Source organism: Hemitrygon akajei, chromosome 12 (genome assembly GCF_048418815.1).
Source record: "Hemitrygon akajei chromosome 12, sHemAka1.3, whole genome shotgun sequence".
Lineage (NCBI taxonomy): Eukaryota > Metazoa > Chordata > Chondrichthyes > Myliobatiformes > Dasyatidae > Hemitrygon > Hemitrygon akajei.
Window position 1 is genome coordinate 43601116 of NC_133135.1, and position 14823 is coordinate 43615938.

Sequence of the window (14823 nt, forward strand, 5' to 3'; positions counted from 1 at the left end):
AGGCATTTTAGAGGGTACAACTACTTCCTCAGCCAGAAATGATTTGAAAAATTACAAGCCATGAATAAATTATTTGTTTTTCTAAAGGTTATGTGCAATTCAGAAGGCAGGATTGATGTCAAGATTCACCAAAGATTGCTCAATTTTATTAGCAAGTTGCAATACAGGAATCATGTGATGTTTAGAGAAGTCAGACAATATATTTATACATTTTGCAAAAATAGTGTTTTTTATTAATAGACAAATCTGTTTGTGAAGAGATGTGGATTTAGACCATTGATGAATTTTCACATTGTTAAAAACAGTTCAACAGCCGTAGCTTGATAGTTGATCATGCATTGTCTTGTCAATAAAATGGAGTTTTACAATGGAACAGAAAATATCTTGAAATAGTCCAAGCACTACAACTCTTTGTCTCTGATGTTTGTTTGAAAATGTAAATTCAGAACATTTTTATTTTGCTTAAAAATAGCTTCATCTTATTGTGTTGCTGCAGACAACTTGGTTATTCTGTTTCTCCTTCAACTGCTGAGATAAAACATTACATTGTGCTAAAGCAATCATTTAAATGATAAAAATGTAAATTAAATTTTCAGTATTTCTAAAGTGTAAAATTAGCACTGTCTTACATGCTGGAATATTGACTTTGTTGTCAACTAAAACAACAGCTTGGATCGAGTCCATTTTCAAGTACAAATCCTCCGGATTTTTCTGTATTAATTTGAAAAGTACAAATTATAAAATACAAAAAATTAGATCTTGGTTATGGTTGCATATCTCAACTGTTTTATAAAGATGGATTTGTATTTTCAAGAAATATATAAATCAATTGCCCACCATTGAGAACATCTACCATAAACACTGCCTGGGCAGGGTGAAAAGCATTATCAAGGATGCATCTCACCCTAACCATGGACTTTTTACTCTCCTCCCATCCGGTAGGTGCTACAGGAGCCTCCACTCCTGCACCAGCAGGCTCAGGAAGAGCTTCTTCCCTGAGGCTGTGACCCTGCTGAACCTCACATCACAGCGCTAAGCAGTATTGGACTGTCTCAGTACTTTTATATTTGTGTGCTGTAGCACTTACTTTTTATTTGCAGTTATTTTGTAAATAGCAATATTCTTTGCATTTCTGGTTAGATGCTAACTGCATTTCATTTGGCTTTGTATCTGTACTCGGCACAATGACAATAAAGTTGAATCTAATCTAATCTAATCAATCTAGACTCAATTTTTAGATTAGAATGGTTCCTTGGGCAGTTTGAACGGTATATAGTTCAGTCAGATCTAAAACATGATATCATATTTGAAACGCAACTCAAACCTACCATTTTGTTTCACTAGGTTTTCATGCACTGCAAATATTTAAGAATATGCTAATTTGTCCAAGTTTCTGACATTTAATTGACGTGTACTATCATTAGCACCACACTGCTGAATGTCTGGCTTTTGAATTGGTTCCATCTGGACCCAAACATACATGTCATAAGGTTAGGTTCAGGTACATTCAATAAAAAAATTCATTTCTATTAATATGCTTGATGTTGCCAGAATGATATGATTCAGAATCAGAATCAGGTTTAATATCACTGGTATATGTCATGAAATCTCTTGTTTTGCGACAGCAGTACATTACAATGCCCAATAATAAAAACTAAAATTACTGTAAATTAAATAAGTAGTGCACAAAAGAGGGGAAAAGAAGTGATGTAGAATTTATAGGTTCATTGTCCATTCCAAAATCTGATAGCAGAGGGGAAGCAGCATAAAATTACCACAACATCAATAGCATCAATTCAATAATGCCATTGAATTGAATTCCTCACTTTTAATGGCATTACTATTACTGAATTCATGACCATCGATATCATGGGTTACTATTGACTAAAAACAGAACTGAAGTAGGTCAGAGGCTAGAAACACAAGTGATCTTATCTCCTAATGCCTTGAAGCCTGTTCAGCATCTAAAGTACACAAGTCAGCAATGTGAGGTAGTACCCCTCACTTGCCTGACGAGTTCTGCTTCAATAACTCCGAAGCAGCTTCTTCACTTCATAGGACCTAACACCCAGCTTGATAAGCACCATACCCACAATCATTCACTCACTCCACCACTGATGCACAATGGCAGCAATTTGTACCAGTAAAGCATGCACTCACCAAGGTTCATTAGACAGCACCTGCCAGACCACAAGGGCATCAAAAGCACAAGAACACCACAGCTGAAATTTGCTTTCCAAGTTACACACCATCCTGACCTGGGTTAAAATCCTGCAGCTCTCTCACAGCATCTTGGGTATTCCCACACCTCAAGGTGGCAGCTCACCACCACCACCTCAGGAGAAGCTAGGGATGGGGGCTTTAATTGCTGGTTCAGCTCATGAAGGTTGCATCTCGTGAATGAATATGAAAAAAGTGACCAAAGTGTTGAAATTGTTCTGTTTATGGTGATAGTTGGGTACAGACAAAATACTGAATTCTCAGGTTAGGTTCAGAATTAATCTTATACACTATGCTATGCCCTATTTTTAAACTCATTATTCTTCACGGTGTTTATTACTATGATTTCATGTTAATGAGTTTGCCCACTGATTGAGCAGTTGCTATTACATATTACAAGTTATTTTGTTATCTGTTATTATTCCTGATATCCAATGCACTCAGTTAAAGAAACATCATCTCTAGGCACTGTGCTAGCTAGAAGTACTTCATGCCCATGCATGGTGTTCAGGGACTTTACAATTGGCGTAAAACACATTAAACTATACTGCAATCAATTTTATTCAAGAAACTGATTTTCAAATGTTGATCCTCACCAACACCAAATGTAAGGGATCTGTGGCTACACTCGGTGCTGAGTGTCACTGGATAATGAGTGAAGAGGCCAAATATCTCATTGGTTCCTGGAATTTTGGGATTATAATCACAAATCCAATAGGGTATGAAATTTGTATTGTCAGAAAAGTATGTACAGTAACTTTAGTTGATAGAATAAATGCTGCATTTTATACTGTTACGAACCCCGTAACTGGATCACTTACCAGCAAAGATAGAGAGGTCTGTTGAAGTCTGATGGTACTATTTTTAACAGTATTTATTGGTAAAAATACACAAAAATAATATCAATGCAAACATACAGGTACTATACGTCGTCAATACTAAATCTAAAAGTGCAGGTATAATAATAATCAATAAGAAATAAGCTCTATCGTTGTCTAGGGGATAATGTATTGTCTGATGGAAATATAAAAGTCACTCAGTTCATTCAGGCTGCAGCTTTTTGGTTGGAGAAAGAGACAGATTTTTGAAACTTGCCAGCTTTCCTTTATCCGATCTTGATCCGTATTTGTCCTTTAGCGAGGCCGTTCCATGGAAGACTTGTCATCCAGGCAAGTATGGACACTCACAAGCCCCCACCGGTCTCATACGTTTCTCCTGGTGCGTCTAAAGGGGTTGTTCCCCAAACCCTCTTTTATCCTTACTCACGGGGTCTCAGATGTCAATCAGGTTGGGATGAAGCAATCCCTCAACCAGCCCACTCTGGTCATTCCCTGAGGGCTTCAATGAATAGTACAGTACTCAATACACAATTCCGTCTCCAAGAGACAATGGTTGTTATCAATGGTTCCGCTTTCTGGGGGCCAGGACGCATTCCAAACCCTTGTGGATTCTGCGTGTCTCTCTCTCATTTCCTGGGTCCCAGACCTGAATTAATAGCGATCTTGCGATTCTCAAGAAGGAGGAGGCTACTTTGTACCCTTCGGCCCCTCAGAGTTGTGGCACATTCGTAACAATACATTTACAATAGGTTAAATGAAAATAAAATTTCCACTGGATTTCTCTTGCCAATACTAAAATATAGTGCCTGCAGGCAATATGTTGTTAAATCATGGTTGCATGTTTTCAAAATTTGGCCTCCTCACTCATTATTTTATTCCAGTCCCAGTGTTCCCCAGACATACAATAGTATTGCATTAAGTGTAGTAAAAAATTATATTTATGAGGATGCTGTAATTTATCAGCAGAGTTCAGTTTACTGAAATTGATCTCCCTCTTTCTTTTCAATATGGCTTTATTATTTCATCCATTCTTCATTGAGTAATTTTGGATTATATATGTAGTTTGGTTAGGTTTTCCTTCCATGTCCTGATTCCTAATATTTATAGGGAGGCAAGTTTAAAACTGTTTCTCCACAAAAAGAACAATCTCAATATTCTGGACTATACCTCTTTCCACCATGTCACTTGTAAAAATGCCATCCCCCTTCTCTGAGTTCCTCCACCTCCACCACATCTGCTCTCAGGATAAAGCTTTTCATTCCAGAACTACTGGGACATCCTCCACCATCAACACTGCTACACCCGCATCTCTTCCATTTCGCCAACATCTGCCCAAAGAATCTAAGAGAGGCTGGTCCTGGCTCTCCTTCGAGGTCAGATCAACTCCTGATCCCCTGCAGCTTGCCTACCAGGAGCACATTGGAGTCGATGATGCTGTCATCTACGTGCTGAACACAGTCTACTCCCGTTTGGATAAGCAGGACAGCACTGTGAGGATCATGTCTTTTGATTTCTGAAGAGCCTTCAATATCACTCAGCTCTCCGTGCTGGGGGAAAAGCTCTGTTCAGCACAGATTGGCACTTCCGTTGTATCCAGGATAATGGACTATCTGACTGGCAGATCACAGTATGTACGACTTCAGAGCTGTGTGTCAAACGTGGCCATAAGCAGCACTGTAATGGCTCCCTTCCTGTTTACCCAGTACACCTTGTACTGTACTCTAGATACAACACTGAGTCATCTCATCTGCAGAAATTCTCGGATGACTCAGCAACTGTTTCACCAATCACCTTCCCAGCTCTTTACTTCACCCCCTTCCCATCACCCAGTTTCACTTGTCACCTGCCAGCTTGTACTTCTTCCTCCCTGCCCGCACCTTCTTGCTCTGACTTCTCCCTTTCCTTAAATATCTGGGCCCAAAACATTGACTGTTTTCTCTTTCCTATAGATGCTGCCTGGCCTGCTGAGTTCCTCTATCATTTTGTGTGTCAACATTGTAGTTTTTTTTTAAGGTTAAGACTCAGGGGGGAAAAACAATGATAAGGGATGTGCAGGTCCTACAAACCTTTACAACATATATGTCAAACTCAAGGCCGGCGGGCCAAATCCGGCCCGCGGTGGAATTATCTTTGGCCCGCGAGATAATATCTAATTACTATTAAAGCTGGCCCCAGTAATCGAAGCGCCTATGGCGTATGATATGGCTAATGCTGAGTTTATTCAGGTACCAGGTTTTCAGGGTTTTTAGTGTTTATTCGGCAGTCTTGCTCGGCAGTCTTCTTCATAAGAAACGGAATTTGTAAAGTGAAACACTTTGTAGTTATAGCAGAGACTGCGACACATGAGAGCAGGCTGAAAAAACAGAGGCAACAAAAGCTGCGTTCGCACGCGTCCGACTGATCCGGCCCGCATGAAGCTGCATTTTGCTCAATCCGGCCCGTGACCTAAAATGAGTTTGACACCCCTGCTTTACAGTAAGCCCTTGACCTTTTTGTTCCATTCCCACTGCTCAAGTTAACAGCCCAGTATGGAAGGAATGTGGTTGATGGTGGTCATAGAAACCCAGCACAGGCTAAAACTAGGGACTCTTGTGGAAGATCTCAGGCAATTAGGAAGACCTTTAGGTCAACAGCAGGGGCTTTTGAAGGGATTGAGCAAACGTTGAGGAAAGAGAGACAAAGATACTTGATCTGGAGCAAAACGTATGACAAAATGATTAAAGATCCTTTACTATATTGTCCCTCATAGAACTGAGTAAAACTGATATACAGTATATCTTCTCCTCATCAAATGTCAGCTCACAGCTATTTAATAGTATTTCCACTGCAAGAACCTCATATCTATTGACAAGTTTAAGGATTGAGGTTCCATTGAAACTATCCTCTGGATCTCTCTACTTGCTTCTTCTGCAGTCATGCCATCCTGTCCCCGATCATTCACCGATTTAGAAATAGTTAAGCCAAGGGGGAGTCAACAAGATACACATTACAAATGAAATCTTGAAAACAGTTGCTATTTATAAAACAGCTTATTCACTGGATGGTAGTAAATTTCTTATATATTTTTTATATTTTAACCATAGTCGGCAAAAATCATCTATTACTGTCATGTTAATATAATAAAGTTGATTAAAGAATTACCATATATAATTCATACAGTGACTCTCCCATTGCTTTTCGTACATGTTCTTCCACGACTGGAAATGTATGAATCAGGTACTGAAAATGAAATGCAATAATTTTTCATTATTTTGCAAACACAATGAAATTATTTTTAAAACCACTTCATGGAAACTCCCTCTATCATGCTTCATTGGACGATTGCACATTTGTAAATGCTTCTTTTCAAAAGAATGAAATTCATTTTGCTGTGTTCTTAAGAGCATTTACTTTGCTGTGATTGTTTCTCCTATGGCCTTTTTTTATGACTTCACAAATTAATTGCACCAGAAATTTCTTGGGCATTTTAAGGTTAGTATGAACTGTGCAACTGAGAGGGACAAGGAGTAAAATTGATAATAATTCAGAACATCCTTCAATCAACTAATCTTCCAATTGGAATTCCAATTTACCTTTTTCTTACTCTTTATTCAAGACTACGTAAGAAATATCAGTAGGCTATTCAGACTCTTGTACTTGCTCTGAAAGTCAATAAGATCATGGCTTATCTTTTACTTCAGTACATTTTTAAAGTATAACCACATATGGAAACTGGAGAGGGTTCAAAGGAGGTTCACAAAAATGATTCCAGGATTGAATAGCTTGTCATATGAAGAGCATTTGATGGCTCTGGGCCTCAAATTCAGAAGAATGAGGGGTGGGGTCTCATTGAAACCTATTGAATGGTGAAAGGCCTTGATAGAGTAGATGTGGAGAGGATGTTTCCTATGGTGGGATAGTCCAAGACCATGAGATACAGACTCAGAATAGAAAGCGCCCTTTTAGAATGGTGTCTATAGTTACAGGCCAGTTACTTTTACCAATTACACCTTTAAAGAATTTTTTTTTTAAACAACAGGATAGTAAATCTGTGGAATTCTTTGCCACAGGCAGCTGTAGAGGCCTGATCTTTAAGGCAGAGATTGATAGGTTCTTGATTGGTTAGGACATGAAGGTATACAGGGAGAAGTTAGGAGTTTGGGGCTGAGAGAAAAAATGGATCAGCAATGATGAAATGGAAGAGCAGACTCACTGGGCAAAATGGCCTAATTCTGCTCCTATATCTTCTGGTTTTATGGTCTTATATTCATTGATTCTCTGAACATCTAAACATCTGTCAATCACTATTAACTTAACTCAATGACCAAGCTCTTGGGCTCTCATGTCAAGAATATCGAAAATTCATAATCATCTGAATAAAGAAATTTCTTCTCACCTTTGTCCTAAATAGCCAAACCTTTACTTGGATAATTTATATTACCGGTACTAATTTTAGAGACCTCATCCAGCATAAACTTTCCCCATCCTTGTATGTAAATTTTCACATTCTCCTTGTTTATACATAACCATGATTTTTTTATATGGTAAGAATTAGTTACTGTAAAACTTACAGGCACTGTAAAAAAAAACTGTCCTTTTTTTGTCATTTTGTCTCTGGTCCATTTTAAAAGTCTAGATATTATCCTCTTCTCAATTCTGCATTTGTTGACTTTGTCTCTAGTAATGTCACTTGGTATCTACATCAAGCATCACTAGTTTAGAAATTAAAGTTGATTGGTTGGAACTAATTTTCTCTCCATTTTGGTACAGACAAAAATTCATTCTTTAAAGAGGCAATTGGTAAAGAAACTGGCCTGTAACTATAGAGACAGGCTCAGCTTCTCCTTATAAGATTATTTACAATATTTAAGCTTTCTCTGGCAGTAGTAGTCTTCTGGCAACAGACTACTGAAATACATGTCAAACAATGTAAAAACGTTGTACTTCTCAAAGATAACATTTTTTTACTGGTACAAAATTCAGGGAGCAAGGCTGAGTCTGATCAATCACTTTTCAAAGAACAAATACCACATCATAGGAATTAAGCTGGTGAACCTTTGTTGCACTTTTCCTGTCGTAAGTACATTGTTCCCTCGATGTGGACATTAAATCAATATACAATATTTAAAATGCAGTCTCACCAGGGCACTATGCAATTGCAGTAGGATGTATTTACTTTAATATTCAGATTTAGTTTTTGCAATAAAACCCTAAATTGCTTGTCATACCTGCACAATAACTTTGTGATTTGTGCATAATGACACCCAGATCCCTCTAAACACCAATACTTTTCAGTCTCTCAAGATTTAAAACCATTCTGCCTATCTACTTTTCTACTGAAGTGGATGAACTTGCATTTTTCCCACATTATATTTTATCTGTAAACTCCTTGTCCATTCACTTAGCCTGCCTATATCCCCTTGAATCCAAAGAAAATTAATAAATCTATATTTCAGTAGTCTGTTGCCCGAAGACTACTACTGCCAGAGAAAGCTTAAATATTGTAAATAATCTTATAAGGAGAAGCTGAGCCTGTCTCTATAGTTACAGGCCAGTTTCTTTACCAATTGCCTCTTTAAAGAATGAATTTTTGTCTGTACCAAAATGGAGAGAAAATTAGTTCCAACCAGCCAACTTTAATTTCTAAACTAGTGATGCTTGATGTAGATACCAAGTGACATTACTAGAGAGAAAGTCAACAAATGTAGAATTGAAAAGAGGATAATATCTAGACTTTTAAAATGGACCAAAGAGACAAAATGACAAAAAAAGGACAGGTTTTTTTTTAACAGTGCTTGTAAGTTTTACAGTAACTAATTCTTACCATATAAAAAAATCATGTTTATGTATAAACAAGGAGAATGTGAAAATTTACATACAATACCATGACAGCATAAAATAGCTTACACTTTAGATCAAACACGACAAAGGTATAGTTATGAAATGAGGAAAAGAATTACAGCAGCACAGGATGGAATTCAATGATAACGTCTATTAGATTATTTTTATAGCTTAAGCAAATTAGACACAAGCTATAAAAATAAACCAATTGATATTACTGTGGAAGTCTTTGGGGATATAATTACAAATAAAACTGAAGTACCTTACTTTAAGCTATAAAAATTATTTAAGAAAATTCTGATGTCAAAATTTAAAGAATATAGAAACAAATAAAGAAAGACAAAATAGGTAACTACAAACGTTTGTACTTTTTGTAGGCTTTTCTATTCAAGGGCATTGGTGTTTCCACCCTTGGTCGTGATGCAACCAGTCAATATACTCTCCTCTGCACATCTATAGAAATTTGACAAAGTTTTAGATGACATGCCAAATCTTTGCAAACTTCTAAGAAAGTAGAGGTGCTACCTTGTTTTCTTTGTAATGACACTTACTTGCTGGGTCCAACTAAATACAACCCAATACATAAAAGCATGTAGACATGGTCAAGAGGTTATTGTTGTTCAGACCAAACATCAGAGTGGGCAAGAAATGTGATCAATGTGACTTTAACCATGGAATGTGTGTTGGTGCCAGGCAGGGTGGTTTGAGTATCTCTGAAACTGCTGATCTCCTAGGATTTTCATGCACAACCATCTCTAGAGTTTTACAGAGAATGGTACAAAAAGTAAAAAAAAACATCCAGTGAGTGACAGTTCTGTGGGCAAAAATACCTTGTTAATGAGAGAGGTCAGAGGAGAATGGCCAGGAAGGTGACATTAACTCAAATAACCAGGCGTTGCAACAGAGGTGTGCAGAAGAGCATTTAGAAACATAGAAAACCTACAGCACAATACAGGCCCTTCAGCCCACGAAGCTGTGCCGAACATGTGCTTTCTTTAGAAATTACCCAGGGTTACCCATAACCCTCTATTTTTCTAAGCTCCATGTACCTATCCAGGAGTCTCTTAAGAGACCCTATCATAACGTATCTGCCTCCACCATAAGTGATCGCATAAGTCAAACCTTGAAATGTTAGCAGCAGAAGACCACGAACGTGCACTGAGTGGCCACATTATTCTGTACGGGAGGAAAGAAAGTGTGAATACTGAGAGTGTAAATGGGAAGACTTTATGAAGTTGAGTGTCTTTGTTGGAACAAGATAGATTCAGGAACAATATGATGACATTTAAATTTGACCAAAATGTTGCAGAGTAAATGTAAGCGGATTGATTCTAATTGAGAAATAAAATTTTGTGACTAAACAGTTTATAACAGAAACCAAGAATCAATCTTCTATTGTAAAACTTCAAAATTCACTTTGATAGTTAATGGCTAAGGCACACAGAGTTAGCATTCAAGATTAGATTGGTTAGAAGGGATACAGAAATAATCATAGTTAAAGTTTGGTGATGCAGAAGATAGTGTAAAAGGTTATCATAAGTTATAACAGAACATTGATAGGATGCAGAGCTGGGCTGAGAAGTAGCATATGCAGTTCAATCCAGAGAGGAAGGCCAGACTAGAAAGCTGAGTACAAGGATAATGGCAGGATTCCTAGCAGTGTAGAAAACAGAGGGACCTTGGAATCCATGACTACAGATTCCTCAAATTTGCCATGCAAATTGATAGGGTGGTGTTATGAATGTGTAGCAACTCTGAGGGGCCGAAGGGTACAAAGTCGCCCCCTCCTTTTTGAGAATTGCAAGATCGCTATTAATTCGGGTCTGGGACCCAGGAAATGAGAGAGAGACACTCAGAATACACAAGGTTTGGAATGTGTCCTGACCTCATCGGAACAGAACCACTGATAACGGCCATTGTTTCTTGGAGAAGGAATTGTGTATTGAGTACTGTACTATTCATTGAAACCCCTCAGGGGACAACCAGAGTGGTCTGGTTGAAGGATTGCATCATCCCAACCTGATTGACATCTGAGACCCCGTGAGTAAGGATAAAAGAGGGGTCTGGGGAACAACCCCTTTAGACGCACCAGGAGAAACGCTAGAAATCCTGTGACAGCGTTTGATAGCGAAAGCCGGTGGGGGCTCATGTGCGTCCTCCCTTGCCTGGGGTGGCGGGCTCACCACGGAAGAACAGTTTAGCTAAAGGAGAGGTTACCATTGAACGGCCACGACAAAGAGACACCTGACGGATCGAAATCATAAAGGTTGGAAAACCCGCAGCGGTAACTGTTCCCATTCTATGCCTATTTCTCTCTCTCTCTCCAACAAAGTACAACACAGCGACAACCAAAAGATGGCAGCTTGTGGAACTGCAGTGAACTGTATATTTCCATCGGACAATTCATTATCCCCTAGACAACGATAGAGCTTATTTCTTATTGATTATTATTATACCCGCATTTTTAGATTTAGTATTGACAACGTATATTATCTGTATATTTGCATTGATATTATTTTTGTGTATTTTTACTAATAAATACTGTTAAAAATAGTATCATCAGACTTCAACGGATGTCTCTATCTTTGCTGGTAAGTAACCCAGTTACTGGGTTCATAACACTATTATTACAAGACCGTAAGATACAAGAGCAAATTAGGCCATTTGGCCCATCTAGTCTGCTCCACCATTTCATCATGGTTGATCTATATTCCTTCTCACCCCCAATCTCCTGCTTTCTCCATGTATCCTTCCATGCCCAGGCTAATCAGGAATTTATCAACCTCTGCTTTAAATATACTTATTGTCTTTCCTTTCGGTTAGTCCTGACGAAGGGTCTCGGCCCGAAACATCAACAGCGCTTCTCCCTATAGATACTGCCTGGCTTGCTGTGTTCCATCAGCATTTTTTGTGTGTGTTGATGATTACACTGACTGCTTTTTGAAACTGTTAGGACGGTGTGTTGTCTCCATCCTAAAATTTAACATGCATCTATTCTTTCATATCACTCTCTGTATAAAAACCTACCCCTCAAATCCCCAAGACTCCTTCCTCTCACCTTAAACCTATATGCTTTGCTTTTGATAACCCTGCACCAGGAAAAAAAAGATTGAGTACTCATTTTTTTTTCAAATTGCTACCTATCCCAGGATTGTTAAGGTTATAAATATAAGGCATTCTGCAGATGCTGAAAGTCCAGGGAAGTCAGCATTCAGAGTGGAGGTGCAGCGGCTAACTGACTGGTGCAGAGCCAACAACCTGTCTGTGAATGTGAACAAAACAAAAAAGATGGTTGTTGACTTCAGGAGGGCACGGAGTGACCACTCCCTGCTGAACATCGGCTCCTCAGTAGAGATCGTTAAGAGCACCAAATTTCTTGGGGTTCACCTGGCGGAGAATCTCACCTGATCCCTCAACTCCAGCCCCATAGCAAAGAAAGCCCAGCAGCATCTCTACTTTCTGCGAAGGCTGAGGAAAGTCCATCTCCCACCCATTCTCACCACATTCTACAGGGGTTGTATTGAGAGCATCCTGAGCAGCTGCATCACTGCCTGGTTCAGAAATTGCATCATCTCAGATCACAAGACCCTGCAGCGGATAGTGAGGACAGCTGAGAAGATCACCTGAGTCTCTCTTCCCACCATTACAGACATTTACACTACATGCTGCATCCGCAAAGCAAACAGCATTATGAACCCCTCATACAAACTCTTCTCTATCCTGCCATCTGGGAAAAGGCACCAAAGCATTCGGGCTCTCACGACTAGACTATTGAACAGTTTCTTCCCCCAAGCCATCAGACTCCTCAATACCCAGAGCTGGACTGACACCAACTTACTGCCCTATTGTCCTGTTTATTATTTATTGTAATGTCTGCACTGTTTTGTGCACTTTATGCAGTCCTGGGTAGGTCTGTAGTCTAGTGTAGTTTTATTTCTGTGTTGTTTTTAAGTAGTTCAGTGTAGTTTTTGTACTGTTTCATGTAGCACCGTGGTCCTGAAAAACATTGTCTCATTTTTACTGTGTACTGTACCAGCAGTTATGGTCGAAATGACAATAAAAAGTGACTTGACTTGATTTGACTTGAACACATACAAAGTGTTGGAGGAACTCAGCAGGTCAGGCAACATCTATGGAAATAAATAAACAGTTGATGTTTCAGGCTGAGACCCTTCATCAGGACTGGACAGGAAGGGGGAAGACGCCTGAAGAAGGTGCTGGTGGTGGTAAGGGAAGTAGTACAAGATAGAAGGAGATAGGTGAACCCAAGTGGGTGTTGGGGGGGGGGGGGGGTAATAAAGTTAGAAGCTGGAAGGTTAGAGGTGGAAAAGATAATACATGTATAAAGTAAAAAATGGACAGTTACCACAAAGTATCCAAAGGTTGTTTAAAATGAGAGAAAGTCAACATGATTTGAGAGGAACATGTATATTTCAAACACAAAGGATAAGAACAAATGTAAAAAACCATTATATTTCAGTCAGAGGGTGAATCTAAGGAACAGTTGTAGTAAGAATTTAAAAACATGCACTACACTTAACAGGTTTAAAAAATTATTTAAAATTATTTAATGAACAAATATAAAATACATGACTTAAAATGAATGGGAGTAATGTAAATAAATGATATTTGGAATTGGATTTTGTGTTAAAAGATTTTGAAAGTTTTCATTTTTGATGTGATGATTGACGCCAAATATGTTGTTTATAAGTAAGAGGGGTGGGTGTAATAAGCTGTAGCTTCAGCCTACAGTCTGTTTTAAAGAATATCTATTTTTTGTTGTAATTTTGACCTATGAACTTATCATTATGAAATCATCATTGCAATTGATGCTTTTTGTTATATTTGTACTGACAGAAATAAATTAATTTCATTCATTCATTCATAAAGGGCTGGAGAAGGAGGAATCTGATAGGAGAGGAGAGTGGACCCTGGGAAAAGGGGAAGGAGGAGGGGCACCAGTGGGTAGTGATAGGCAGGTGAGGAGAAGAGGCAAGAGATCAGAGTGAGGAATTGAAGAGGGAAGGGGGAAGAGGAAAGAATTACGGGAAGTTGGAAATGTTCATGCCATCAGGTTAGAGGCTATCCATACGGAATATGGGATGGTGCACCTCCAACCTGAGAGTGGTGAATCGTGGCAGAAGACGACTTGACTGATATTTCGGAACAGAAATGAGGATTGGAATTAAAATAGTTAGTCGTAGGGAAATCCTGCTTTTTGTGGATGGAGTGAAGGCGGATGACAAAGCAGTTCCCCATTGTACGTCGGGTCTCACCAACATAGAGGGGGCCACACCGGGAAGTGTAGCTTCACCTGGAAGGGTCTGAGAGAGGAGGTGAACGGGCAGGTGTAGCACTTCCTCGGCTTGCATGGATAAATGCCAGGAGGGAGATTAATGGGGAGGGATGAAAGGACAAGGGAGACATGGAGGGAGTGATCCTTGCGGAAAGTGGAGAGTGAAGGGGGGGTGCTGTGCTAAAGATGTGTTTAGTGGTAAGGCACCACCGAAGGTGGCGGAAGTTGTGGAGAATGATTTGCTGGATGCGGAAGCTCGTGGGGTGATAGGTGGAACTCTATCACTGTAACGGTGGAGAGAAGATGGGATGAGGGTGGATGACCAGGAAATGGAGAATGGAGGAAATGTTGGATCAAATTGTTAAGATTATAGGTGCTTACACACACGTACAACTGTGCAAATGAAATGTACTTATCAACCATAATGGCTTCCATTCTTTAAACGTGCATTTCAAAGATGACCATCTTGAATCTGAGTCTGTGACCCAATGAAGCTGGGATGATGCCATTATAAACAGGTTTCCTTAAACCTAGGTGTTGTTTTTGCCTGTGTTGTCGATTCCTCCTGCAGCATGCATACTGGCAGTCTTTGGATTCCATAATTTTTCAAACAGTACTGCGTAGCCATAAAACATTTTACCATGAATG

The 14823-nt window shown here is 39.1% G+C and overlaps 1 protein-coding gene across 1 annotated transcript in view; it reads right to left on the bottom strand.

Annotated features, from left to right (window-relative positions):
• Positions 1-177: 177 nt before the first annotated feature.
• Positions 178-14823, bottom strand: part of LOC140736941 (armadillo-like helical domain containing protein 1) — a 49608-nt gene continuing 34962 nt past the window's right edge. The window contains exons 10-12 of the mRNA XM_073062988.1: positions 6201-6278; positions 630-711; positions 178-528 (exon numbers count right to left, since the gene is read on the bottom strand). Coding sequence (XP_072919089.1) covers positions 506-528; positions 630-711; positions 6201-6278 — 183 coding nt within the window. The 3' untranslated portion in view covers positions 178-505. The remainder of the gene's footprint in view (positions 529-629; positions 712-6200; positions 6279-14823) is intronic.